Source organism: Arachis hypogaea, chromosome 10 (assembly GCF_003086295.3).
Source record: "Arachis hypogaea cultivar Tifrunner chromosome 10, arahy.Tifrunner.gnm2.J5K5, whole genome shotgun sequence".
NCBI lineage: Eukaryota > Viridiplantae > Streptophyta > Magnoliopsida > Fabales > Fabaceae > Arachis > Arachis hypogaea.
The window spans coordinates 6,268,579-6,295,164 of record NC_092045.1 but is presented as its reverse complement, the minus strand read 5'-3'; the positions used below and the strand labels follow the sequence as shown (position 1 = coordinate 6,295,164).

Sequence of the window (26,586 nt, the reverse complement as noted above, 5' to 3'; positions counted from 1 at the left end):
AGAGTTGTGTCTATTTGTTGACATGTCTGAATTCTAATGTCATATTTGACCATGTATAGGGATGACAACGAGACAGAACAAGTAGATATTTTAATATGATATAATATTAATTACTTGTTTTATTATCTAATTCATAAATTAAATTTAGTAAATTGAATAATTAAAATTAATATATAAAAAATATTGAAAATTTTAAATTTATAAAAAAATAAAAAAAATTAATAAAGAATTAATTTGCTGTACGATATTCAATTTCAAAAACTAAAATGATTCGTTTGATGCAAAAAAAGGGGACAAATTTAGTATATATGTAATGATGACATAATAAATGATATGTGGATAAATAATATTGTGACACGTGACATAATTTGACACGTGATAAAATAGTATTATGACACGTGGCATAACCATTCACATCAGCATACCAGACCAACATATCATTATACTGTTACACGTGGCAAAATCTTGAGATGACTAATATGGTGCAATTTTTTCAATCTCAGGAACATAATTTTGATACACGTCAATAAGCCATCAATCTGAGAGACCACCTTGAGAATTTAGTCCAATTATTACTATAGCACTTTGTACCCAATACAATTATTATCAGATAGCGCTGCAAAAATCAGCGATTGAAAAATTGGTCAGATCGAATAAATCTTCAAACCAAAACTAAAAAAATATGACTATCAAAGGAATCCTGAAACTTTGCTTGATTAAATTTTTGGGGTGGCACTAGGGGGGTATTTGTCGGCATGAGAATAAATAAAATAAAAATTTAGAGAAATATCTTGTACGAAACACAAGCATATTTATATATGAAGAGTTTACTTGTTGATCATGTTCTTCTGGGTTTGACTTGTAAGATCTTTCATCAATCCACCCAAGTTCAGCTTAGTAATGGTGATTCTCTCCTCTCATATGATCATTTTTCTTAGTAGATTGCATGTGATGAGGTTTATCTTCTGCATGATCTTTTTCTACAAATTAAAGCTTGTTTTATTACTCAACATGATTAATATCTAGCATGCATGCAGTGTTTCTTTTTCTTTCTTATCCCCTTAATTGATTCACAACATGGATGGATGATGATTTATTTGTTTATTTATTAGTTATTTTATGATGATGATGAATCTAGTTATCTTTAGGTTTCATCCTTATATCATAAACACTTGATCCCATAACTTAGCAAAGTTTAGATTTCTTTCCTTTCTTGTTATGTATGAAAATTCAAGAAAGCACAAATTTTCTTCTTTGCCAAATTATCTCAGATTTCGCCACCTTCCACAATATTGCTGCAAGGTTTGTGAAAGTGAAGAGACAGATGAATTCTTTTATAACAGAATTCAGTGACATTTATAACCTTAACAATATTAAGCTACATTAGATAAAGCTTTCAAGCCATGGAGGAAAATGGAAGGTAATAATAATAATATTGTAGAAACTCCTACTTTATTGTTTCATGTTTATGTGTTCTTTCTGTATGAATGCAATGTAATGTAAAATTGTAGGATTTATGGGAGTTCCTTTTCAAATGGAGATAAGATGAAGGGAAATTACAAATGGTTAGATGGAACAATCTATGATGGTGATTTTGAAAGTGAGAAAATGACAGGTAAAGGACTAATTCGTTGGCCATCAGGATCAAACTATGAAGGCGAATTCTCCGGCGGATTTCTTCATGGTAATGGCACGCTTACAAGCTCTTCCGGCTGCACATACAGAGGAGGTTGGAGGATGAATGCTCAGCATGGGATCGGAAAGAAAGAGTACTCGAATTCGGATGTTTATGACGGTTTATGGAAAGAAGGAGTTCAAGAAGGATGTGGTAAGTACTCTTGGAACAATGGAAACACTTACATTGGAAATTGGAAGAATGGAAAAATTGAAGGCAGAGGAGTTATGAAATGGACTAATGGTGATACCTTTGATGGATTCTGGATGAATGGGGTAAGACATGGATCAGGAGTTTATCGATTCGCAGACGGCAGCGTTTATATTGGGACATGGAACAATGGCCTAAGAGATGGTAAAGGAACATTCTACCCTGCTGGTACTAAACTTCCTTCTCTTAAGAATCTATGCACTTCTCTTGAAACAGAACACTTTATTGCTTCAAAGTCTAAACCAGTTAAGCGAAGTCTTTCTGAGAATATACCAGTTGTTAGCCGGTTAAGTTCGCGGCCGAAATCTCAAAGGACTTTGTCATTGAGTACTACTACTGAATGGACCCTTCAAGATCAGAGTGATTTGGTTTATGAAAGGGAATATGCTCAAGGTGTTCTAATTATGGAGAGAATCAGGGACTGTTCTGTTTCCTCTGTTAAGAACAAAAGCCAGAACAATAAGTTTAGTGTTAATCATGTAGAGAAGAGTTCATATATGGACATTTTTAAAGCTCACAGAGGCTATTTTCTCAATCTTAATTTGCAGCTTGGCATAAGGTATAATAAGCCTAAAATTTTGTTTATCTGTTTTGGTATTTTGCAGTTTTTGGTTGAACAAATTTGGCTGAATTTTGCTCAGGTATACTGTCGGAAAAATCACGCCGGTGCCGGCACGCGAAGTCCGATCGTCCGATTTCGGGGATCGGGCTAGAATAAGGATGTTCTTCCCTAGGGATGGTTCGAAGTTAACTCCTCCTCATTGTTCTATAGACTTCTATTGGAAAGATTATTGTCCAATGGTTTTCAGGTATTTTAATGCGAATATGAAGTTATTAGTTGAGAATCGTGAGATTAGATAAATGTCTATGTAACCAAAGTGAGGATAAATTTCAAATGAATACACACAGATTAATCATTCTATTAATTAGCATTTGAAGCATGTAACTGATTGAGTGATACAATATCTTCTAAGGTTGAGGGTGCAACTAGGAGTGAACATGCCAGCACAAGCAAACAGAAAGGTAGAGGAAGATCATAGTAGTAATAATAATAATAATAATAAGAAGAAGAAGAAGAAGAAGGTGGAGGGAAGAGATGATGATGATGAAGAAGAAGCAGAGCTATTTGAGGTGTATGATGTAGTGCTGTACATGGGAATCATTGATATATTGCAAGCATACAATCTCAGAAAAAGAGTTGAGAATGCATACAAGTCCATCAAATTTGACCCTCTCACAATATCTGTAGTTCAACCTAACTTGTATGCTCAACGTTTCATCAATTTCTCACAAAACAAAGTTTTCCCACAAACTCCCTGCTGATGTTTATTTATAATAACTTGTCTTTTATTGTTCCTCACATGATTCTTCTTCCAGAATTATCTGGTTCAGGTTCTTGCTGTTGTACAATCTTGGTCCTATTACAAAATTAAATAAATAAATTGCAAGAGTTTGTTATGTTTGTCTTGCCAAGAAAAGTATATGCCTTCATGCATCATGTTTGAAATAATGAAATGAAATAAAGTTACCTCACACTTAACGTGGCAGTTTAATCTTTTTTTTAAAGGAAATATCTGAATGAACAAACTCTGAAAATGCAAAATAAGATCCAACCAACACAAACATACCATAAACATAAGCATTAAAGTAGTTCTACCTAAAGTTACAAGCTCAAAATACTAGATACCCATATTTTATTAGATACCAACTGCTATATAACACTGTTCGTACTTTTTGATGAGTTCACGAGCTAAAAAAATTCAAAATCTTAATTTAACGATGTTAAAATCAAGTTGGGAGGACAACCTGCAAAAATATTTGGATGTCTAAATCAGTAATATTTTTTAGGCGATAATAACGAATAGTGTGTTACTTATAGAATTCTTTTTTCCTTTTATTCCATTTTAATGTTTTTAAATGTCTCGATTTGACAACGAATATTAAGTAACTAATAATTTTTTTGAATAATATGAACAACTACCAATTAAATTAAAACATATTATACCTACAAATTATCTACCTAAATCTTAATATTAGAATAACCATTTGCACACCTAGTGAAATGAACATCCGATATATTCTTTGTTTAGTATTTTCATTCTCTACCTATATTTTTTCTTTTATTAATATAAATGATATATGTGTTAATTTTTATTGAGTCCCTAACATAATATTCTCATTTAATCTGTGATCTCAATATGCTATCTTTGTCAACAACACCATTACACCAATTGAGTGCTTTATCATCTTGGACATTATCCTTCCCAATTAGACTACTCCTCTTGACTCCATAATATCGGATAATTTACTTAGAGACAAATATAACATCTAATTAGTTATTACGGATTTTAAAGTAATTTTACAATTTGTTGATTATTATTTCATGCATACATAACTAGAAAAAGCTTAATTTCAAAGTAACTTGAGTGATTCGATTGGTTAATTGACTCGCCTTCTTAAACAAGTATTAAGAAATCGAATCCTAATTTATATATATAATAATTTGTTGACTAATAATAAATTCTTAGATAAAATTTGAATTTATGATAAATTAATTTTTAATCTATTAAATTGTCCATTAAAAAACAAAAGAAACCATTGGATTTCACACTAATTAAATAGATTATATTACAAACTCAATTTTCTTTAATTACATATTCAACCTTTTTTTTTGTGTGGAAACTCAGGTGCAGTCGACTTCACGTGAAGTTGATACCTGAAAGTTGTTATATGATTTGACTGATTTAACTAAATTTCCATCTAGCGGCTCTCAAGTATTAACTTCACGTGAAGTCGACTGCACCTGATTTTTCACCTTTTTTTTGTTATTTCTTTTATTCAAATATAAGATGCAGCTGTCATATGTGCATTTGAAATAAATTAGATCTCATGAGAAACAAATTAAATGAAAACTTGAGAGAATCATACAGTCGGAATTAAATTTTTGAATGTATATATTGTGGCAGTGTACCCTTGTCCGTAGCTGCTCAGATGAATTGCATTATATAAAAAAGCGCAGAGTTATTAACCGCATTTCAATGTATAATTAAAAAATAATGCATATAAGACAAGGAATACAGATTCCTTTGCATAAGAAATGTTGCAGTTACGATGAAACTTTAGTTACTTCCAGCTTGTTACTCTTAAATAATTTTCATTCTAGAATCTCCTTATTGAAGAGATTTACATCTTAATTATAATCCAATTACAAAACCAACCTAGCTAGGGTTCTAGGTGTAGTCTGTTACAATCTAGCTTTGGGCATGGCACATTTATTCTTGAACTTAATATATATGATCATTTAAAGCTATGCTATACTTTGCATAACATTGTTTTCCACATGTATATTATCACCCATTTAATATGCTTTCAGTTTTCTTGGATTTTAGACACTAAATGATTAGGGTAATTTAATTAATTTGGTGATGGAATGATTTCACATGAACTAATATTTCACTAAAGTAAAGACCAACTAAAGAGGTAGGATTATTAACTTAGGTAGAAACTATTCTTATTTATCAACTTCATATAAAGTTAACTGTATTTAAATTTTCACTGCTAATTTGTTTGATAACAAATTTTTTTTTGTTATTTTTGTCACCCTAATATCAGAACCTTTTTTATAATTATTTTATTTATGTTAAATTTTAAATTATAAATTTAAATACTAAAATTAATTAATATTAATTAACTAAAAATTAATTCCTCAGATTAATTTATATTTATACGTGCACTTAATTAAGTAATATCGTATTAGTAAAAATAAAAATTAGGTGTAATAAAAATTAGTTCCTCATATTGATTTACAGATTTATTGAGAAGTCAAACTGATTCACATCTCCGTATCTATGACTGCTACATTATACATAAAATTTCAAATTTGAAGAAACAAGAAAAATAATTAAGGGGCCAATGAGTTATAACTCAAATGGCATAGTCTCCACATACTCATATAAGAGATTGCGAGTTCAAATTTTCTATCTTTTTATAAAAAATAAAAAAAAATAATTAAGGAATAATATAATAACCAGTAATAATAATAAGAAAAAAGGGAGAAAAAAATGTGTGCTATATCCATCACTCTGTTCTAAATCCCTAAAACTAATCTTGTGTCTTGGAAGTTGGAACCCAAGCATGTAGCCAAAATAAAACTGGATCCAGGCATTCCCCATGAAAAAGGCAACAGCAGCACCTAAAATGAATTAAAAACACAATACAAATATACTAATTAATAAGTACAATAAGAAATAAATAGTCTACTGATTCATAGAAAAAGAAAGATGATATATTATATATATATGAAGGTAATGGTAGATTGCTACCATGCTAGTAAACAGTAGTTACCAGAAATAATGAGGGTAGGCTGAAACTTGAAAGCAAGGAAATAAAAGCAGGCATGGAACTGAAACCCTAAAGATTCTAGCCTGACAAATATTTACAGAATTTCAAATTCCCTTGCATTGGGTTTCTCTGATCTAATCTCCAGCACACATTGTTATTTAAAGGTTGAAACTTACCTGCAGTTAATTTCATAAATTTAATGATGGGAAAATTATTAAATAATTTATCATTTAACGTTCTCAATTATCAGCTTTACATAAAGTTTAAGTGCACCTTAATTTTTACTTTATTTAAAATAAATAAAAAAATTTCCACATACACTAGATTAATAAATAATCACCAGGCAATCATGATATAATAATAACCAATAATGCAAGTAAAACAATTTTTTATTCAGCCATATACATATAATATACTTGACTGAAAACACAGTAACAGCATGATCATCAAGGTCAAAACAACATCTATCTTTTTGTGATGGATCGATCTTAACTCGCTGGAATAATGCTAGATAAATGTTTCATGTTTCTTCCATGCAATTAATTAATCATGTCTATGTCTATATTATTCCCAATGTAAACTGATCTTATTTATAATGTTAGTAGTTCAAATTTTTAAAACCCAAATTCCTCTAACTTGTAAGTAAGAAATAAAAGAAAAATAATTGCCCTAACAATCATGATGCATCATCCCTCAAGGGAGATTGGATCTCTCTTCGTCTTAGGAAGAGAGATCGAAAATGAAAAAGAGAGAGCGAGAGAGATCAAGTCGACGGGAATGAAGCCTGGTCCGAGATCTCACTATAAAGGGTATATAACTACTCAATAAGTGACCTCGAGCCAAACAACATTCCCATCAACCTCAATCTCCCATTTTTATTTCCAACCATGGAAGATCACACCATAGAAGACCTAGCTATTTTTTCATCTCTCTCGAGAGAAAGAAAGAGCTAGAGAGGAAGAGAGAGAGAGAAGAAGAGAAGCAGATGAAGAAGCAAAGAAAAAGGGGGAGGGAAGAGGATATATAAAACCTAGGAAGTGGGGTGAAGTAGTAAGGGTTTGGTTTTGTTTAATAGGTTAAGGTTATCGATCAAATCATGGGTGGCGTGATTAAGGGCTCTCGCGTCTTTCTCTATTTTGGCATCTTTTGCCAAATATACTCTCTTTCAATAAGGCCAACCTAATTCGGATATCAAATTTCCATTCTTTATTCTTACTTTAATTTAAATCTCTGCTAACAAAGATCATACAACATCATGTAATCCATCTCTATATTTGTTTAAGACCTATATATGGCCATTAAACTTACATAATTTTATTTAACATATATAAATAAATAACAAAAAGTTACACAGCGCCAATGGGTTATAGCTTAAATGATATAGTATTTCCATATTTATCTAAGATATTGCGGATTTGAATTTTCTAAAACCAAGTAGTTTGTTATATGCACGCTTTTTCAATGTCAATATTGTCACTTTTTTCCTCTTTCTTCTTTTTCCGTTTTATTTTTTATTATTATCGTGGTCATCATCATATTCATTTTCTTCTTCTCTTATATATATCTAAAAAATTAGAGCATAAAAATTTTAGTGCACAATACAGAATATTTTTTAAAGGACTACATTTAGAACGTTAACTCACTCAACTAACAAAAGATATTCGTAACAAAAACTCATGTGTTATATATAAAATTTTTTATATTATGTAATTTTTTTTATATTATATCGATAAATTTGTATTATGTGCAAAAAATTTTATGTAAAAAATACAAAATATATATATATATATATATATTATATGACAAATACTATTTTTTTTTATTAGACTTATATCAACTTAATCAAATTAAAAAATGTTTGTACATGTAAAATTACCAAATAAATAAATGTATATATTCATCCTAACAGCATTTTGAACCGTTGATATGTATTTTTATGAAAATGGATCTCTCTCTCTCTCCCTTCTCAAATGTTGATCTTATCAAATATAATCTTTCACCATATATGTTCTTTTTTCTGGATGTTTTCTTTAGCCTCACATAAAGATTGTACCTAGCTACTTCCCTATATATATATATGCAATTTAATTAATATAATTTATAACAAAATTAAAGTTATTTGACATGTTATATACATATATATCATAAAAGAGAAGACGTTAGTGTTTCAATAATTTGGTTTAAAATGATGAAATATCAATTATCAAAAGAAATCCTATGGCTTAGTTTAATAATATTTTTTAAAGAGGTGTTTTTTTTATTTTATGTTTGATAAATAAAAAAGATAATGTATTTATATTTATAGCTTTTAAAAAATAAAGAACTCTTAAAGTAAAATTTTTTAAAGTCAATTTGTGCTAATCAAAATAAAAAGTTTAATATAACTTTATATATTAATTAAATTTTATATTCAACTTTTACGATATTTATGTTTATTTTAATATTTTTAAATTTTAAATTATTTTATCAAATATAATTATTGGTGTTTCAACTTATTGAAAGTAATTTCAATTTGATTTATCAAATAGAAATGTTACAAATTTTAAAAAAGAATTATTTAAAAATTAATTTTTATAAAATATTTTAAAAAGTTAAAACTTTATCATTCCAAACTTAAAAGAATATATTTATGTTGATTTTAAATTAAACCTTTGTGTATTTATGTATTTATTTGACTTCTTTAAAGTTATCATGCAGATAAACTGAAGGAACAAAAAATGAAGAACTAGTTACGGCTTTGAATTCCACACATAATAAAACTTATTCATAGAACAAATGATTAATTCATCCTTTTGTTTCAATATATGCAAATATCAAACTTTAAGACTTTTTTTTTTTTACGAAGACTTGACAAAAATATGTAGTTAATTTAAGGTTCAGCTTTTTTTTCTTCAAAAGTAGTTCATCAAAATTGATTTATGAAAAATATTCTTCTAAAAATTATAGCACTTATCTTTAATAGATCAAACTAAAAATAATTTTTAATAAATAATAATAATTGTTTGGTAAAATAAATTTAAAATTTTAAAGGACCATATAACAACCATATATGAAATTATATTAAAGTTTTTAATTTTGATAGATACAACTAATTTAAAAAGATATATTTTTAGATGTTTTAAAAAATACTTTTAACCTTTAAAAAGATTTTTTTTATTATTAAGTGCAAAACAAAATGCTAATACTTTATTAAATAGCGCGAACAACTCTTTAACAAATTTTATCAAACCAAATTTAAGTATTTAAATCATCTTTATATAAATATAAATATATATTGATAACTACAATATAATATAATCTAACAAATCTCTTGTTAGAGTAAGGATTTAAAGATATCAATCAAAATACTATAATCTTCTTTAGATTTAGGTAACATAAGAAGATATATGTTCAAATTATTAATTATTATTATAATAAATATATAAAATTTAATTTTTAATGTATTTATTATATGTTTATTAAAAAATTAAAAAATATTTATTAACAATAACTTTAATATATATACTCTTATATAGAACACATTAATTAAACCCATCACTTTTTTTTTTAAATTAGAAATAAGATTTGAACTCGTAACTTTTAAATGAATATAGAGAGTATATTATTTAAATTATGGACTTTACTAAGTAGACAATAATTTTTGTGAACTATGTGAATAATGAACTCTAAAATTGGCCCAATAAAGTAAAAACATACTACACCCCTAAATTATCCACCTAAATCTTAATATTAGAATCACTATCCGCACACTTAGTAAATTGAACATCCGATATATCTATTATTCACATTGTTTAATATTTTCATTTTCTACCCATGTTTTTTCTTAAATTATAACTGGTTAAAATTAAACTCGTCACCTTTGCCTACAAATATATACATTTTTATATATTTTTTATACAAAGTTTTTAGAGGTGAATAATTTTGACAAAGTAAAAATTCAGATGCAGTCAACTTCATGTGAAATTAATAACTAAAAATCGTTAAATAATTTAACTAATTTGATCAAATTTTTATCTAAAAGTTTTCATCTAGCAATTCCATATGAAATTGAATTCTGAATTTCAACATTTTGACAAATATTTGTGTGTCCGTAAAAGAGGTGAATTGAATAGAGAGAAAGGTCATTGAATAGAAGAGAGAGGAGTCAACGACAATGGACGGACAAGAGTGGACCACGTGAGAGTGAGACGACAGCATAATGCAGAGTGCAGAATTCAGCATGCATCATGCATCATGCATCGGGCACTGCACCTTGAATTCAATGCACTCATCTGCTCTGTCTCTTTTCTCCATTTGGGGGGTCCACGTACCTTGTCTCTCTACGTGGCATTCTCTGGTTGGTTTCAACTGTCAGGGTCAACTCGTCTTGGCAATTATATGTTAATGATGATACATCATCATGCATGCATGTGGGTCACCAAAAACTTTTCACTTCTCTTCTCTTCTGACACCCTCACACCCAATCTTACCCTCATCATTCCCCTACTTTCATTTCCCATTTCTATTTCAATTTCTTAGTATTCGATTGCCTTTTCGTTACTTTCTCTTTTGCATTGTTGCAATGTAGTGCTAGTATTACAGTATTTATTAAAAATGATTTTCAAATATGATTGTGCTTTTTCAAGTATTTAGAAAGGTGTATGGATTTTCATCTTATAATGGAGCGGGATAACGATAGATTAAATGTGGCGGATCTAACTATATATTATAATAAGAACACAACAGCATTTTTAAGATTGTGAATATATATCTCTAGATATGGTCATGTGAAAACACATGAAAGGACATATTCTCTGGTTTTGTTTGAGAGGTAAAATGCAAATTGTACAGGGAACCTTGGCAACCACCTCCAGTCTATGATAATTACATAGCATGAAACCTTACAGTGTGGTCAAGCTCCATGTAGAGATTCAACTGATTCAGTAGGGTTGCAGCTTTTCTTGTTAGTGGTATTTTGTTGGGAAGAAAATTGTGGTGAAATTTTTTATAAATAAATTTGACATATAAAATTAGAGTTTATTCATAAAACTTCTCACCGTATTTTTATTTAGTCATACCCTTTGTCTTTGTGATCTAACAAAAGTCTCGGGGAGAAAACAGGAACACTATGTTGTTCCCTCCGCTTATGAACGCTGGTCTGTAAAGGCTGCCATCAGAAAAAATTTTTATCAAGCCCAATGGGCCTATTAGCCCAATCAATGACATATGTTGCCCCCTTTCATCTATAGTGAGCATCATTTCCCAACAGAAAAAAGAAAACAGAGACCATCAAAGACACAAAATATATGACAAACTAGGTGGGGATCTGACCCAAAAAAAAAAGAAAAAAGAAAAAAACTAGGTGGGGGCAATGGAGAAATCTAATTCAATGTTTTAATCAGATACAAAGGTGTCATGAGGAGCAGAGGAGGCTACAAAGTTTCATCAAAATTACAAAAGCCGAATACGAGTTCAGGCCAAATAATAGACTCAAACGTACATTGCCAAAGTCATTTGGATCCTAGAGCAAATGACAACTTGGGTCGGGATTTGTTTTTACCCAACAACTTTATTTGGTTCAAACGTTCCTGCTCCTCTTCTTGTTTCTTCCTTCTCATGGCCTCTTCTTTCTGCCTCTGCAACTCTTCGAGCTCTCTGTATCGTTCCTCCTCCCTCCTCTGCTGCTCTAGAGCCTCTCTTCTCTGAGCTTCTTCGGTCTTCCTCTTGTTCTCCTCAAGTATCCTCTCGAGTTCTTCTTTTTCTTTCCGAGCTTGTTCCTGCACCGAAACATACATAATCTAACAAGTTTTCCACATGACTTCAAAGTGCAATGCAGACATAGAACTTTAGGCATCACAAGAATTAATGTTACACCAAGGCCCTAAAATGGTACCTATATAATATGCTAATGATGTAAAATGAACTAAGTCTTGAGTACATCCTATTAATTATTTTCCCAAAGCAGGGAAAGCACAACAGAGGTGGAGTGATTAGAAACGCATATGATATACCTCCTTCCGTTTAGCTTCAATAACAGCAGCTTCTTTTTCTTTTTCAAGTTGGGCTGTGACTTCAACATTCAGTCTCTTTCGTCCCTCTTCCAACCGCCTTTGAATCTCGACCTGAACCTCCTCGGAGTTCAAGCTTTCTTCAACTCTCTTACGAATGGCTTCTTCAACTCTCTTTGCAGTCTCTTCTTCTATTAATTTCAATTCCGCTTCCTGTTGACGCCTGTGAAAACATACAAAATGTTAAGCATGAAAATGGCCACTCAAACAGAAGAGAATGCCACACAAAAGTGAACTCATGTTTTCCATCATACAGAACTAAGGACTACAGCTGGACACTAGGCATTTCTTCATTTTTTTTCTTTCTACCCTTTCCTAAATTACTTAATGAAAACCACAATCAATCGCAAACTAACCTCCATGACGACAAATGCACAAAAAAACGGTTATGCTTTTAAGGCATACCTCTATTGGATCCTGATCCAAACAAATCAGTTTCAAAACTGGTGAACAGTAGATAAATGAGGCAGCCATTAGCCAATTTGATCATCAAACATAACAAGTTGAATTATAGCAGTACCTTCCTTCAGACAAGCCCGTGGAGACGAAATTCAAGTAACCTGCTGAAATTTTAAACTAATCATGGAAATATTTGGAACTTTTACACTAAACATCTTTCACAAGTTAGTTGTTTAACATAGGTCTTCTCTTTTGACAGTTGTGCCAAAAGCATCAGAAAAATTTATAAAAATCATATGTTCATCCTACTGAAAATAATATTCACTCTGTTGAGCCAGAGAGAAACTCATCAAATGACAACTATGCCAAAAGGAAAAGCTTCACTTAAAGGAACACCATAACCAAACTACCTGAACATGGGTAACTAATCTGCAAGTCCAATTCCTAGAACCTTAGATGTGGCTTACAGGATTAGATCAATTATACAACCCTAAAATATAACCACAGCCCACTGATAAAAGATCAATAATAGACCTTATCACATTAAAGGAGGGATGCAATCTAATTTTTCTGTGAGTCAAAAAAATTTAGAAAAAAAGGGAGAAAGGATAAGAAATCCTATTAGAACAACCAAATGACCATACAGAGGAAAATAAATTAGAAAGCTTTAGATTAGGAGAGGATCAAAATTAGTGAGAGAAATCCCCTGCAGAAAGCATGTGTTAATTCTCAAAACAGAGAGAAACACTGCCTCATGAGAAATCTGATGAAAAAAGAGATTCAATATCCTATTATTTTATGTAATTTTGTCTTCTTTTACAGACTCGAATCATAAACTAGTCAACAAATCACTATGGTCACATAGGAAGTGCATTGTGAGAGAGGATAAAGAGCAAAACTTAGTATTCTATAGCTCAACCTAGGAAAAGATTTTGTGTTCTAAAATGCAAATATCCTAAGTCAAATCTATTAAAAAAATTTAGATGCAAGGACAATTAGACCACAAAAGTGGAGGATGTCAACAGCAGAATTCTGAAATAGTTCTACCGGGGAAGAGACGACCAGATCTCTTTCACCAAAGAATTAGAAACAGTTACAAAGGTTTACAGTGGTAACATTCGTGTTCAATTTTTCTATTTTTCCAGGAAGTAGTTGTCTTACCTGGAATATGCACATTTGTTTTTCAGACAGAATATTTTAAGGTCTCGATTTTCTAGTAGTGAATTACAAGCAACACATAAGAACTGAAATTATCACCATGAACCATAAGGAGCTATCCATTAGTAAATCACTAAATCATAAGTTCCATCCTATGCCATAGCTCCAGTATAAGTGAAGAAGGAATAGAGTTAGAACTCATGACAAATGAATCATCTACCTTTTCTTCTCTTCTTCTTTCCTTTGTTTGTCAACAACATTTTTCTGCTCTATTGACCCAAGACTTGAACTCGAAGACTTGTGAACAGGAGATAGCGAAGAACTCCGGCTTCTATGTCTTCTATATCGTTTCGTGGCTGGAGATCGACTTCTATGGCGCCTCGGAGTTGGGGAACGGCTTCTGTGGCCTCTTGGTGAAATAGAGCGACTTTTTCGCCTGTATGATGACACAGAAGATCATAAGCAATGAACTAGTGCAAATTAACAGATATATTAAGTGAACATAACACCTACCCACTGTCTACCACACTAAAGCCAAAAACATATACAGTTACCTCATGAATTGCTATTAACCATTGTGTGCTCCATCTTTTTACCACATGAAGAAGCAAATGTCACAATTGAGCAAGGGCAATAAAAAATCATCAGCACCCACCACCTGCTCACATCTCTCACTTCCCAAGTTACGAACTGATCTTCTAATTTGGTTATTGATGGCATATATCCTATCTTTTTCACTATATTATTATGGTGTATATAAATGTTATTGAAGACTAACAACTCCACATAACAATAGAAAAGCCCTCAAAAAGAAAGAAACCCAATAAAAATTTCTGAAAATAAGCATCATTAACACCAAACAGTTATGACAAAAATGCCTAATCCTTAAAAATTAGAACTACGAGTCATTCAACATAATAGAATGTCCTCATTAAGTGGCCAAGCTGCTGAATAGAAGGGAGAATCCAAACAAAGAATAAGAAATCTAGCTCCCCACTGCTGTCACAAGGCAATGGTTGTGACTTGTGCCAAATAAAAAGCAAAAATGTTTTTCAAAATATGAAAAAAGAAAATAAAAATAATATGTAAAACACAAAAGCAAAAAGGAAACCTTTTACGATAATGAAAACAAGTGCAGCCTAAATTTCATAACTTTTTTCACAAATTAATATAATAAAAGGTAAACAGTCCTACTAAAACACATCGTTTTACCCATATCACCTCATAATTAACCCCAAACCACCTAAAAAAACCTTGCAATATTCTCAAGTTTATAGTGTCAATTGAAATTTGGGAGATATATATTACATCTGTTTAATATCCTTGTTTTGTCCATTCAGCATCCAACCTGAAAACACATCTAATATACCAAATACAGAAATTTGCATTCATTGAACATTTGATATAACATCAATAGTAAACAAATATGAATTGAAATCATTCCTACTTCTACAAATTTACAATATAAAGGGAAAAGAGATACAAAATTTCCATGAATATAAGTGTTTAAGATTCATATTTTGTAACAAATACATCGTAAATCATAAAGTCCTCCGTAATTCTAACTCAATATGAAGGATACAGTATCCTATCATAAAGAAAACGAATCAATTAATCATACAAAAGGCGTCACCTGCTATGAGAGTAGGATGAATAAGGAGATCGACTTCTGTCTTTTCTGCTCCTCCTGCTATGCCTGTGTCCAATAGGAGACGGCGAATGCCTACGCCGATGGGGAGGCGATCTTGATCGCGATACGTCTCGAGGCATCTCTTTACGCCTAATCCCCAATAAGATTAAGACAATTTTCGACTTAAGACCCAGGAGTCAGGACAACTCAAAAAGAAAATCGCTTCCCTGTGAAAACAAATATCAATAAATTAAAAATCTAACAGTTGAGAATAGACAACAGAAATACTCAAAAAGCAAAACAAACTTATTATGCACACAGAATAATCATCAGAATCAAAGATATCAAAGTTGAAAACAACAGGATCGAAGCCATGACTTATGAGGCTCAAGAGCTTAGGGAAAATTGTGAAGTCTCAGCTAAACTTTACTGGTAGAATCATAAAACTAAAAGAACATGACTAGGCAGCTAAATAACATGGTAATATAGGATTTTTATTGGCCACGAGAGTATAAATTAAACCCTAGGTATTTAGGAACAAAACAACACTAGAGCAACCGATTATTATAGTAGATAACATATTTACATAATTGAGGTCAACAATAGATAGGTTGAAATTCAAATCAATGGATTTAATGGCAAAAGAATATACACACGGTACCTCGGAAATGACAGAGAGAGAGTGGGAGGTCGGAGATGAGTGGAGCTTCCGACGAGATGAGCGGAACAGACACCCGGCCGGACGTAACGGAAGGCGGTCGGCCGGCTTGCCAGGTGAGGCTGACGGAGGTAGGGACAGAGAAGAACACGACGAAATTAGAATTTTCTTTTTTTTTTTTGGTAATTTCAGAATAGCTATTCCAATGTCTTTTTATCGTTATTCTCTTTTTCGGTTTTTTCCTTCCTTAATTTGAGTATTCTTTCTTTATCTTTTTTTCCCCCTTAATTTATTGTTTGGATTCGTATAGTAATGTTTACTAAATGGGCCTAAATATTTACCTTGAGAAAAAATAGGTTTTAAGTCCAATAAAAGAAATCCCATAAATAAAAAACTGACATCCAACAAATTCTAAAACTGAAATCAGTTTTGTTTTTGGGCTTCGTTGGGCTGAAGCCCAGAACAAGGAAACCAGAGAATCAGAGAACCAGGGATGGGTCTTTTTCTAATTCTTCCTCTTTCTGGAAACGAGTCGCCGGAGACCACCTTCCTTCCAATTTTGGATCGCCGCCGCTACTTCCATGGATGTAGTGGGTGATGTCTTCTTCTCCCCAGAAACCTCCCTGATTTCCTTCCTTAAACTTCAAACCGGAGCTCCCCAAGTTCTTTGCTTTGTCACTTCGGATGTGTTGCATCAAAAAAAGGTAATGTCCACTTTATTTAGTTTCTAGAATTCGTTTGATAATTCAGTTTGATCATTCTTGATTTTTGAAATAGCCAATTAAGTTTATATTCTAAAAAAATGCACTTCTATTGACTCATTTGAGAGGGGGACTTGATCATTTTTAAAAGTTAGGAATTAAATTGATTTATCAAGTTAATTTGAGTGGCTAGTTCACTCGTCCATTTCAGCGAGGGTTGGAGTTTGAATCCCGGCATGTATATGTAGCAACTTGTTGGCCAACCCCAGACATTCAAATGGAGCTGTGGCAAACTTTTTATTGGTGTCACACGAGGTGAGACAATGAAATAACAGATGATCTTAATCCAGATATATATAGATAAGTTTAATTTTAATATACTTGGATAGTAATATGTAATTGGATATATAGGTATAAGTGTACAACATCTTTATATTGGTGGCATGCCAAAGTTAAATTATGCTATATATATTATTCAAAAATATTTTCTAGAAGAATGTTAGAGGGCTATCAAAATTTATTGTTTTTGGCCATAGGTTAGCTATCAATTTTTAGAAGTATGTAATAAAGTATATTGATGGATTACTAGACTAAAGGAATTGAGTTGGTGGCTAACTGATGACAAAAAACAATAAATTTTGATGATCTCCTAACATTTCTCTATTTTGTACTTGGAAATATTTTTTATAATATGCTATCTTATAAAGCTAGATGTCTAGATGTTAAAATCCAACTAGGAACTGCACACAAGGTGTTAAATAAACACTATCCCGACAAATCGATTATGATATCTCCCATCAATATGAACATTATGAAATGTGATCGGAGTTCAACCAATACATTTGCTCAAAATGATTTTTCTGACCAAAGCTAACTACTCTACTTCATATGCACTGAAAAGTCTTGCATGATCTGCATTTGTTTTTCCAAATAAGATATTATTAGAAGGAAAGACTCTTCTAACTTACACACAAATCAGACTTTATCCATGAACAAGATGTTACAACATACAATGATTTTAAGACAGAACATACTAGGAAAATACAATAGGCAAAAGCACAACTTGCTTGTTATTTCTTAATAAAACATTAATGCAAACCATGAAGAGATATGGCTAAAATGTAAGGTCACTCGAGGGTAGAAATATGTCTTGGTATTGAGCTTTGTGTCTCCACATCAACTCATTCCACCATCCTTGTTCACCCCTAATGGATCTTAGGTTTGTTTCCTTGTCCTTGCAAAAGGGTAAAAATTTCAACAAAGGGCACCTGTATACATTTACTTGCTCTAGAGAGGACCATCTCAATATCGTATTGGTGCATATAAATTGGAATCTTGGCAAGTTAGCTAGCAGCAGCACCTCCAGTTTTGGAAGAACTTCCTCACCGATCTGTGTGACTATAAGTTCTTCTAATTCCATGCAGCTGTGAATTTCCAGTTTCTGAAGTTCTGTGAGTATTGAATAGCCCGATTGCGAAAAAAGGTTCTTAAACGTGGGCAATTCTTCAATGTCAAAACCTTTAATTTGGAAAGGGATCCAGGATTCAGAGGACCTTGAAACACACAATTCAGTAAAAGCAATTTGTTTAACAGCAATTGCTCTAGATTTGGCAGGGTGCTTTCATCTCTAGCAACATTCTCATTACCTGCTATAAGGGTACGAATTCCATTGCATTGCTCGAGGGAAAGACCGCGGATTTGCTCCAAGTTTTCTTTTCCAACTTCTGATATTTCTTCAATGTCATTGAAGTGTACCAATTCAACTGCATGGGTTTGAGGAAGAATCTCACTTACTGAAAAAGTATTCTCATGCTTGCTATTGTCATACCTTATGTATTTGCAGATCCTATACTCAAAAGGCTCCAGAATTTGAGGCCGTTTTGAGTTTGGACATCCGACAAAGAATTGGAACGAAGTAAATTGCCTTCCGGATCTCCTTCTTAGAAATCTGTCAAGAATTTCGGAAGAGGGAAAGCTGCACTGGAGGTTGGTTAGATGTTCCAAAGAAGCCAACATCGCCATCACATTTTCTGCATTACTGCACCAATCCTCATAGGAAACTACTTTAATGACCAATTCTTCTAATTTTGTAAGCCTTGAAATTGCACGAGGATCAAGATCACTTGTTTGATCTCCATTTTGTTCACCATTTCTGATGTATGGGACACGCAAGCATCTTAAACTGATCAAGGACCCAATAAGAGATGGAATGAAACTTATCTGAGTACCCTGAATGTCGAGGAACTCAAGAAGTACAAGTGTTCCAATAGCAGGAGGTAACTGCCTTAGATGCTTACAGTGATTAAGATAGAGCCCTTTAAGACCTGTCAACTTTGACATCGATGATGGTAACCACCTAAATCCAGTGCCATACAAGTCCAACACGAGAAGACTTCTCATATGTTTCTTGAAAAACAGTTGTGGGATCGTAGACAAGTCTGGATTCTTCTGCAGCAATAGCATCAAAAGCATGCTACAATCTTGGTTTGTTGGCAAATTTTTCAGATTAGTGTCTATCATTGATACCCATCTAGCCTTCTCCCATGATAATGATTCTTGGGCATCATCAAGTTTCTCTCTAGTTTGGACATAAGAACTACATTCAGGGTGCTTAGATGATATATGCAAAGCAAGTTGTTGCATACAATCATTCATGGAAACATATATCATCTGTTTTCCTCTGTCCAGAAGAGAGACATCAGTAAGATGTTCCAATATCGCCTGACCACGATCGCGTGCCTTTTGGTATTTCCTTGTGTTGTTAACATCCCCAAGGAAGTTTTGAGCAGTTCAACACTCCACCAAATAGTCAGTATAAACCTTACAATTGGCCGGGTACAATGAAGCATACAGAAAGCATTTCTTTTTGTTTTCATCTTTCAATTCATCATAACAGAACGTCAAGAATGAGTACAACTCACTTACGCCTTCATTCTCATAATCTGGCCATCGTTCTTCAAGATCTTCCAGTCCTACCCTCCAGCTGGAAGCACTCTTTTTCAATCTGAAAGAGCGTGCTATCTTTTGTATCAGAAGGGGAAGACAAGAGCACTTGTCACATACATGCCGAGCTATCTCTGGAATGTCCGGGGGACCAATCACAGGACCTACAGTGTTACAGAACATCTTCCATGCCTCATCCCGGGATAACAGGCCTACCTCAATCATCCTTTCTGCTCCATTCAAGGTACAAACTTGGCGATGTTGAGCAGTTATTATCACCTTACTGTGATTGTCATTACATGGTATTCCCAGCTGACTCAAGTTGATCTCATTCGCTGCCCCATCCAAAATCAGCAAATACTTCTTAGTTTGCAGCTCCTCATGTATTATTCTCGCAACTTCCTCGGGATCATTGATGACTTCAGTATCCACCTTCAATCGCTTTGCTATTTTACATTGAAGCTCGTGATCTGTGTGATCAGCTGAGAGTCTAATAAATATGACTATATCAAAGATCTCTGCAACAACATCATGGTTATTTAGGTTCTGCATCAGTGCTGTCTTCCCCACGCCCTTCATTCCAGCCACTCCAATGGTTTGTATTTTGCTGCTTTTAAGCAGATCTACAATATTTTCGAGTGCATTTTGGAGAGTCTTATACCCCATGATTTCAGGAGCATAAAAAACTTTTAAGATTCGATCCGGTGGTTCATCAACTGTACAATCCACAGAACTTCCCTTGTCTACGAGTTGTTGAACTTCTTTAAGTCTTTTCTCAATCTCTGGGGATAGAATTGGGTGCTTCAAGACCAAGTTGAAGTTTCATATTTGGCAATCAATTGCCGAGTTTCAGCAGCTACCTCAAACACCTTTGCAGACCATAAGCGATAAGCACTTGAGGTGTCTTTGTGTCTGTCTCCCTGAACTTCCTTCTCTTTATCTTCTTTCAATGCAAGTAATCCTTGCAGTTCTTGCTTCAGAAGTTCAAAGTTCTCTCCCGAATTTCTTACAGATACCAACCTGCTTGCTAGGGCTTCTCCTCCAACCTGCTTTGCTAACTCTGTTGCCAAATCTCCTAGATTGGAAGCAATGTTTCCGAAACCAGCCATGATGATTAAATGCCTAGATCAAATGGCACAAAAACATATGTTAAGCACACAACCTAGAACTTGAATTATCGTGGGATTGTGAAAGAAGTGAAACAGAACACAAAACTTGAATTATCATAGAGTATTCTTAATTCAATTACATACATATTAGATATATGCCTCTGTCTAACAGCACAAACTTCTGGCATAAGTGATCAAAAGAAGGAATTTCGGCATATGAATTATTGTGCACTCACAGTGTGATTCAATCAAAGTAGTTATAGTGAGCAGTTAAGGTTAAAATTTTTCATATATATACCTGACAAATACGTTTAGCAAGAAAAATGATAAGCAGCTATTCAATTCTTAGCGGAACACAGCTTGTTTAGAATGAATGAAACGAAAACACTTAACATGGATGAGTTAAACTTATGATTGCATGTGAAGAACTTACGGTTACTGAAACAAACAAGCGCAGAATGAGTTTGCCACGTTGAAGTAGTCTAGTGAAGCTTAGTCGAGATCTAGAATCCAGGTGCAGGTTCAGGTCCACTGTTACTGACAAAACGGAAACCAGAAGAAGAAAATGGCGGAAGCAATCACACGATTACGGAAGAATATACCCTGTAGTAATAAAATTTTCCAAAAGAAGTGGTTAAATGTTAACTCAAGTCAAGTCAGAAGAACAGCTCTTCAATTCTATTTGGTACACTTGCGTCTCACATATACTAGTATTCTTCATTTCTTTGTTACTGCTAGTTACTTATGTTGCAGCATTTAATTAATCCTTACAACAAGAAATGAATCTTCTTATGCCGAATTCTTTTTCAAATGAACTGAGATGTAATTTAGCTGAAGAAGCCTTTGTACATCACAGTCATGCAAGTTAACAACTGGGTTATAATCTTTCATAATATTTTAAAATATTTTGTTCTATTTAGATAGATAGTATTAACTATCTATTCAGATTAATTTCTACTATATAATAACAAATAGAGTCTTAATCATAAAATTTCTTGTTGCTTGGCGCTCCTCACAGGGCACTAGCAGATACTAAGTTCCAACATGAGCAAAGCAGGTGATACTGCCAAAGCAGAATCTGAAGGGGCCTCGGCTTCTCAAACTAGTACTTTGACGAGCTTGAAATCAACAATTTCCTCGCAGTTACTAAGTTCCAACATGAGCAAAGCAGGTGCTACTCCCAAAACAGAATCTGAATGGGCCTCGGCTTCTCAGATTAGAACTTTGACGAGCTTGCAATCAACAATTTCCTCACTTGAATTGATAAATAGTTTGAGGAGGAAGAGGGATTTGATGAGCCTCTTGTGTAGTTACCCGCTGGACATGAGAGTGATCTTTGATGATTTCATATCAAAGCCATATTGTGAGAGCAAGCTGCCGCTTAAACTAGAAGGACTTCTTCCAAAGGCGATAATAAGGGATGCTGAAAATGGTGATATGTCTGGCTCCAACTTCATCTTCGGTGATGCCAACTTGGACTTCATTCCAGAAGCTATTCTCGATATGGCTGCTGATCTTGCTGTCCACCAACTCATGCAAACATTGATTTCCATTTGTAAAAGCAAAAATCCAAAGCATGCAAAATGCATCAGGTTATCAACAAGAAGTGATGTTGAAAAGAGAACAGTCATGGAAAAAGTAACTGCAGCCTTGAATGACAAGCATCATTCACTTGACATTCTTAATTCATTTCATGGACATCTGACTATTGATGCCACCGGATATCCAACTTCAGAAGCAGAAAAGGAACTTAAGCAACATATCTGTCAACTACTTCAGCTTTCAACTATTAAATACGATGACATCTTGTGCACCCTACAGATTGAAGACGAGATGTCAAGAAGCAGGTATCTAGTAATTCTTGTAGATAGGGATGGTGAGGAAATTGTTGATCCACAAAAAGTGGGACTTTATGGTACTCTACTGACAGGAGTTTTGGTAATCATTACCACTGACTCACCATCATCTCAACAGGCTAAAGAAGGAGGATTGAAGGATGGGTTAGTGAACTTGGAAATACGGACAAAAGAACATTTGCTGCCATGGGTGGTCTTCTGTGACACTGCGGGAAAGGAGTTTGTATATTCATCAGATGCCATCCTGACAACTGCAGTGCGCATAGTTGAGGAGTGTCGTAGCCACCTTCATGCAATTCTCCTCGTGGCAAAGTGGTTGAAGAATCATCAAGATGTCAGAATGTGGGAACTTGCTCTCCACAAATTACAATTTACTAATCCTTCACACGATGTCATCAATTTTCATGGTTTGAACAGCATCATGATAAACACATTCCTAAACTTAACATGGGATGGCATGAATAAGACACAACAGAATTGCCTACTGAGCTGTTCAGGCATTCCCAAAATTAGAGATGGCATGGTTGATCATGAATTGATGAATCACTGGATGTCTTCTCTTTTTGTGGATGCGGGAGAAACAGAAAAGAACCTAAGACAGCTTGTGGAAAATTCCATCTTTCTTCAATTCGATGGTGTTGGAGGCAGGTATATTTGGTTACCAGAAGAAACCTATCAAATGTTAGAATGGCTATGCACCTCATACCCATTGCTCATAGAGAAATCGAACCTAGGTTTGACTGAACCACCCAACACTGACAAATGGCATAATGCTGTACGAATTGAATTAGCAGGCAATAAAATCTCTGAGCTACCAGAGTCCCTAGATTGTGTGCAACTCAAAGTTTTGATGTTGCAACAAAATGCTGATTTGACAAAATTACCATCTTCATTTTTTTATCACATGCCACTGCTTTGCATCCTGAACTTATCCTACACTAGTGTAAGAGAACTGCCACGTTCCTTGTTCTTTCTGGAGCAGCTTAGAGAACTGTATCTGAAAGGTTGTGAATGCTTCATGAAATTGCCACCTGAAATCGGAAATTTGGAGAAGCTTGAGAAGCTTGATCTTGATGAGACTCAGATTACACATCTGCCAAAAGAGGTCCAGAAGTTAACCAATATGCAAAGCTTGACCCTCTGCTTTTATGAATATCGTGTCAAGAAGAATAGGTCATATTCTTGCTCAACAATTATTCCTTCTGGTGTGCTATCTAAACTCAAGAGGTTAGAACATTTGTTTATTGGTGTAAACCCGGATGATGAGCGGTGGAATGAGAATGTGCAAGCCATTCTACCAGAAATATTGGGATTAGAGTGTTTGAAAACTCTAAGTATGTATATCCCACAAGTGGAACTTTTGAAGCTCATACCGGCCCACATTTTTAAACTTGATTTCAGGTTCATTGTTGGTCGTCATATGCAGCGGATTATATCAAGCATACCACCTGCCACTGACGTGGAATTTAAACAAAGTAACCGCAGCTTAAAATTTGTAAAAGGTGAGGGTGTCACAGATGAAATCAAAATGCTTCTTAGACACAGCAAAGCTCTTTTCTTGGATCGGCATTTCACCTTAAAGAGTCTAACTGAATTTGAAATGAAAAATTTAGAGCAACTACGTGTGTGCATATTGGCAGAATGCAAAGAAATGCAAACAATTGTTGGAGGAGGTGACTTAGACGATAATATTGATATGCTTCCCCATCTGCTATTCTTAAGTATATTCCAGATGAAGAATCTAAGAAGCATCTGGGAAGGCTCAACTCCTCCTCCCTGCTTATTTGGTATGTGTTGCAGTCTTTGTCATTGCAAAGTTGTCCCAAGTTAACGACTCTCTTCTCTGTGGATTTTGTGGGAAATCTTTCTCTGTTGAAGGAGCTCGTTGTGAAAGACTGTCCCAAATTAAGTACACTAATAAGCTATAAGTCATCTAAACCCAGTGCCGATACTTTCCTCCCTAAATTGAGCAAGTTATGGCTTCTCCATCTTCCTGAATTGACCAGCATTTCGAGTGGGTTGAGCATTGGACCTGGTTTAAAAGAAGTAGGATTTTATGGTTGCCCAAAGATGCGTTTTCTTTCAAAGATGGAATTGGTAAGCAGAGCACTAACTGTAATCAAGGGAGAAACAAACTGGTGGAAGGAGCTAGAAGGTCGATGGTTTACCTTTGATCATGTTTTCTCCCCAATCCATGAAGAGGCAGACTTGATGACTCAATTAGGTAATTATGATGTTGACATTATTGAAGAGGTCTTACTACTGGAGAAGTGGTGATGCCTTTATTATTTATTTAATTGTTTGAATTATGCTTGCTACATAATTGGCTTCATTCACATGTTAAAACGGCTGGCTCACCAGGTACGCCATTACAGCACACGGGGTTTGCAACTCCAGCATCAAATTCACCAGCTTCAAGTGGCAAGGGCCTCAAAAACAAGAAGGATCCCAGGTTCTCCAACCTTAGGTACGCAACATCTTACATGCACACTGTTAAATTTGGGTATATTATCCATCAGACACGGTTATTTAATTTATCTCATACCTTTAAATAACTTTTTGAATCAACTTAACCAATTTTTTTGTTTTCTCCAGAATATCAATACCTAAACTCCGATCTGCCGTTCTTTCAAATAAATTCTCCAGAGGGATTTCGGAGAGGCCCCGGGCCGTTACACGTCCCAGGTTTGCGAACCTGGCAAGAACAGCATCTGGCTCGGCACCTTTGACCCTGCTGAAGAGGCCGCAGGTGCCGACGACGCAACAGCACGTGAGTTCCCCGGCCATAAGGCCAAAACCAATTTCACCAGCCAGAGTAGTATCCTCTACTCCAACACCTTCGATGCCGCCGAGGAGTCTGCAAATTCTGCAAATGTTACTCATCCCTATGACAAGGCGACACGTGAGTTCATGAATCTTTACACATCCCTATGATATGGCGACACTTGAGTTCATGAATCTTCAGCGGTATGCTTTTCAAGTGAACTGAGCCATGGCAAAAGATAAGGTGCTGGAGATGATCGTCTCCTGAATCATTAGGAAATGAATCATGGCGAATGTTGTAATGATATATCTCTTAAGAATCAAGGGATAACTACATTACTGAAGCTTAGAGATTAAGCAGTATCATTCATAAACCTAACTACTAGCTGGTATATCAGATCCATACATGATGAAAGTAATGGATTTTCCATGCATCATGAACATTAAATCTTTGGAATTTCCACTGGTGGCTGAATCATGAATTCTCAGCATATCAATTTTGGGACAACAATTCTGATCCAATTTCTATATCAGCAATATATAAGTGAACATAATAAAATCAGGCTAAAGGAGAAGTATCTTATATTCTTATTGCAAGATTTACTTGAGTACATTTCAATAAGAGGGGTGTTACTCCTACTGTTATGTTTTAAGAAGGATGAACCGTGCCCGAAGAGAGTCCCTTCCAAGCAAATTTCATGGAAGCAGTGGCTGAATTGAGTGCAGCCTCAATATACTTCTTGGAAGCAATGGAGGCAGCTTTCTCCATCAAATTTCCCATCTTTCTTGCACTCTCAGCAGTGTTAACTAGGCTCTCCATTTCAGCCTTTGACATGCTCTCAAGCTCCTCTTCGAAGCGCCGGAACTCGTCCATGGCACTTTCCATGACAGAATCAAGATAGTCCTCAACTTCCTGCATGGAAACCTCAGCCTCTTCAACCTCTTTCTGTTGCTCAAGTTCTGCAGCTGCCCATGCCTTGTATGACTCGATCTCAAACAGCTTCATGAGGTCCTCAATTGTGGATGGATCAAAGCTCTTGTCTTGCAGAGCATGGTCTGAGAACAAGGTGAATTGTGACAGAAGGGCTTCCATCTT

At 34.1% G+C, this 26,586-nt stretch overlaps 6 protein-coding genes and 1 long non-coding RNA gene across 12 annotated transcripts; 2 read left to right on the top strand and 5 right to left on the bottom strand.

The window, feature by feature from the left end:
• Positions 1-589: 589 nt before the first annotated feature.
• Positions 590-3,343, top strand: LOC112714966 (uncharacterized). Of its 2 annotated transcripts, none has more exons than XM_025766669.3 (5): positions 590-903; positions 1,272-1,420; positions 1,512-2,444; positions 2,527-2,694; positions 2,860-3,343. In XM_025766669.3, the coding sequence occupies exons 2-5, from the start codon at positions 1,404-1,406 to the stop codon at positions 3,206-3,208; spliced, it is 1,467 nt and encodes a 488-aa protein (XP_025622454.1). In that variant the 5' UTR covers positions 590-903; positions 1,272-1,403; the 3' UTR covers positions 3,209-3,343. The 2 variants fall into 2 exon arrangements, with proteins under 2 accessions (XP_025622454.1, XP_025622455.1); XM_025766670.3 differs by having other exon boundaries at positions 603-903; positions 1,303-1,420.
• A 2,327-nt stretch (positions 3,344-5,670) lies between these two features.
• On the bottom strand, positions 5,671-7,239 carry LOC140175799 (uncharacterized). The gene is made up of 2 exons (XR_011866412.1): positions 6,230-7,239; positions 5,671-6,077 (listed from the first exon to the last, which is right to left on the bottom strand). It is a non-coding gene; the product is annotated as an uncharacterized lncRNA (long non-coding RNA).
• A 4,329-nt stretch (positions 7,240-11,568) lies between these two features.
• LOC112714963 (uncharacterized) lies at positions 11,569-16,683 on the bottom strand. Of its 2 annotated transcripts, none has more exons than XM_025766666.3 (5): positions 16,122-16,683; positions 15,464-15,687; positions 14,051-14,266; positions 12,217-12,436; positions 11,569-11,982 (listed from the first exon to the last, which is right to left on the bottom strand). In XM_025766666.3, exons 2-5 carry the CDS (start codon positions 15,598-15,600, stop codon positions 11,716-11,718), a joined length of 840 nt encoding a protein of 279 aa, XP_025622451.1. In that variant the 5' UTR covers positions 15,601-15,687; positions 16,122-16,683; the 3' UTR covers positions 11,569-11,715. The 2 variants fall into 2 exon arrangements, with proteins under 2 accessions (XP_025622451.1, XP_072060616.1); XM_072204515.1 differs by having other exon boundaries at positions 14,385-15,687; positions 16,122-16,402.
• LOC112714960 (disease resistance protein RPS2) lies at positions 16,674-26,001 on the top strand. 4 transcript variants are annotated; one of them, XM_025766661.3, is made up of 5 exons: positions 16,674-16,822; positions 17,031-17,134; positions 21,890-24,951; positions 25,089-25,194; positions 25,323-26,001. In XM_025766661.3, the coding sequence occupies exon 3, from the start codon at positions 21,916-21,918 to the stop codon at positions 24,556-24,558; it is 2,643 nt and encodes an 880-aa protein (XP_025622446.1). In that variant the 5' UTR covers positions 16,674-16,822; positions 17,031-17,134; positions 21,890-21,915; the 3' UTR covers positions 24,559-24,951; positions 25,089-25,194; positions 25,323-26,001. The 4 variants fall into 4 exon arrangements, with proteins under 4 accessions (XP_025622446.1, XP_025622447.1, XP_025622448.1 ...); XM_025766662.3 differs by having other exon boundaries at positions 16,681-16,822; positions 17,013-17,134; XM_025766663.3 differs by lacking the exon at positions 17,031-17,134 and having other exon boundaries at positions 16,684-16,822.
• On the bottom strand, positions 18,230-19,489 carry LOC112714962 (probable disease resistance protein At1g61300). Its single transcript, XM_029289358.1, has one exon. The coding sequence runs from the start codon at positions 19,487-19,489 to the stop codon at positions 18,230-18,232; it is 1,260 nt and encodes a 419-aa protein (XP_029145191.1).
• LOC114924519 (probable disease resistance protein At5g43730) lies at positions 19,610-20,871 on the bottom strand. The gene is made up of 2 exons (XM_029289357.2): positions 20,623-20,871; positions 19,610-20,563 (listed from the first exon to the last, which is right to left on the bottom strand). The coding sequence occupies exons 1-2, from the start codon at positions 20,869-20,871 to the stop codon at positions 19,610-19,612; spliced, it is 1,203 nt and encodes a 400-aa protein (XP_029145190.1).
• Positions 25,898-26,583, bottom strand: LOC112714964 (uncharacterized). The gene has a single exon (XM_025766668.3). The coding sequence runs from the start codon at positions 26,581-26,583 to the stop codon at positions 26,140-26,142; it is 444 nt and encodes a 147-aa protein (XP_025622453.1). The 3' UTR covers positions 25,898-26,139.
• Positions 26,584-26,586: the final 3 nt, after the last annotated feature.

Excerpts from the sequence above, each read along its gene's own strand:
- LOC112714966 (XM_025766669.3), top strand. Across the intron at positions 2,445-2,526 it reads AATTTGCAGCTTGGCATAAG|GTATACTGTCGGAAAAATCA; the intron begins GTATAATAAGCC and ends AATTTTGCTCAG. Across the intron at positions 2,695-2,859 it reads TATTGTCCAATGGTTTTCAG|GTTGAGGGTGCAACTAGGAG; the intron begins GTATTTTAATGC and ends ATATCTTCTAAG.
- LOC112714963 (XM_025766666.3), bottom strand. The coding sequence starts at position 15,600 with ATGCCTCGAGACGTATCGCGATCAAGATCGCCTCCCCATCGGCGTAGG. Across the intron at positions 14,267-15,463 it reads TCATCCTACTCTCATAGCAG|GCGAAAAAGTCGCTCTATTT; the intron begins GTGACGCCTTTT and ends GTCATCATACAG. Across the intron at positions 12,437-14,050 it reads AAAGAAGAAGAGAAGAAAAG|GCGTCAACAGGAAGCGGAAT; the intron begins GTAGATGATTCA and ends ATGTTTTCACAG.
- LOC112714962 (XM_029289358.1), bottom strand. The coding sequence starts at position 19,489 with ATGATATATGTTTCCATGAATGATTGTATGCAACAACTTGCTTTGCAT.
- LOC114924519 (XM_029289357.2), bottom strand. The coding sequence starts at position 20,871 with ATGGCTGGTTTCGGAAACATTGCTTCCAATCTAGGAGATTTGGCAACA. Across the intron at positions 20,564-20,622 it reads GGTCTGCAAAGGTGTTTGAG|CACCCAATTCTATCCCCAGA; the intron begins GTAGCTGCTGAA and ends TTGGTCTTGAAG.
- LOC112714960 (XM_025766661.3), top strand. The coding sequence starts at position 21,916 with ATGAGCAAAGCAGGTGATACTGCCAAAGCAGAATCTGAAGGGGCCTCG.
- LOC112714964 (XM_025766668.3), bottom strand. The coding sequence starts at position 26,583 with ATGGAAGCCCTTCTGTCACAATTCACCTTGTTCTCAGACCATGCTCTG.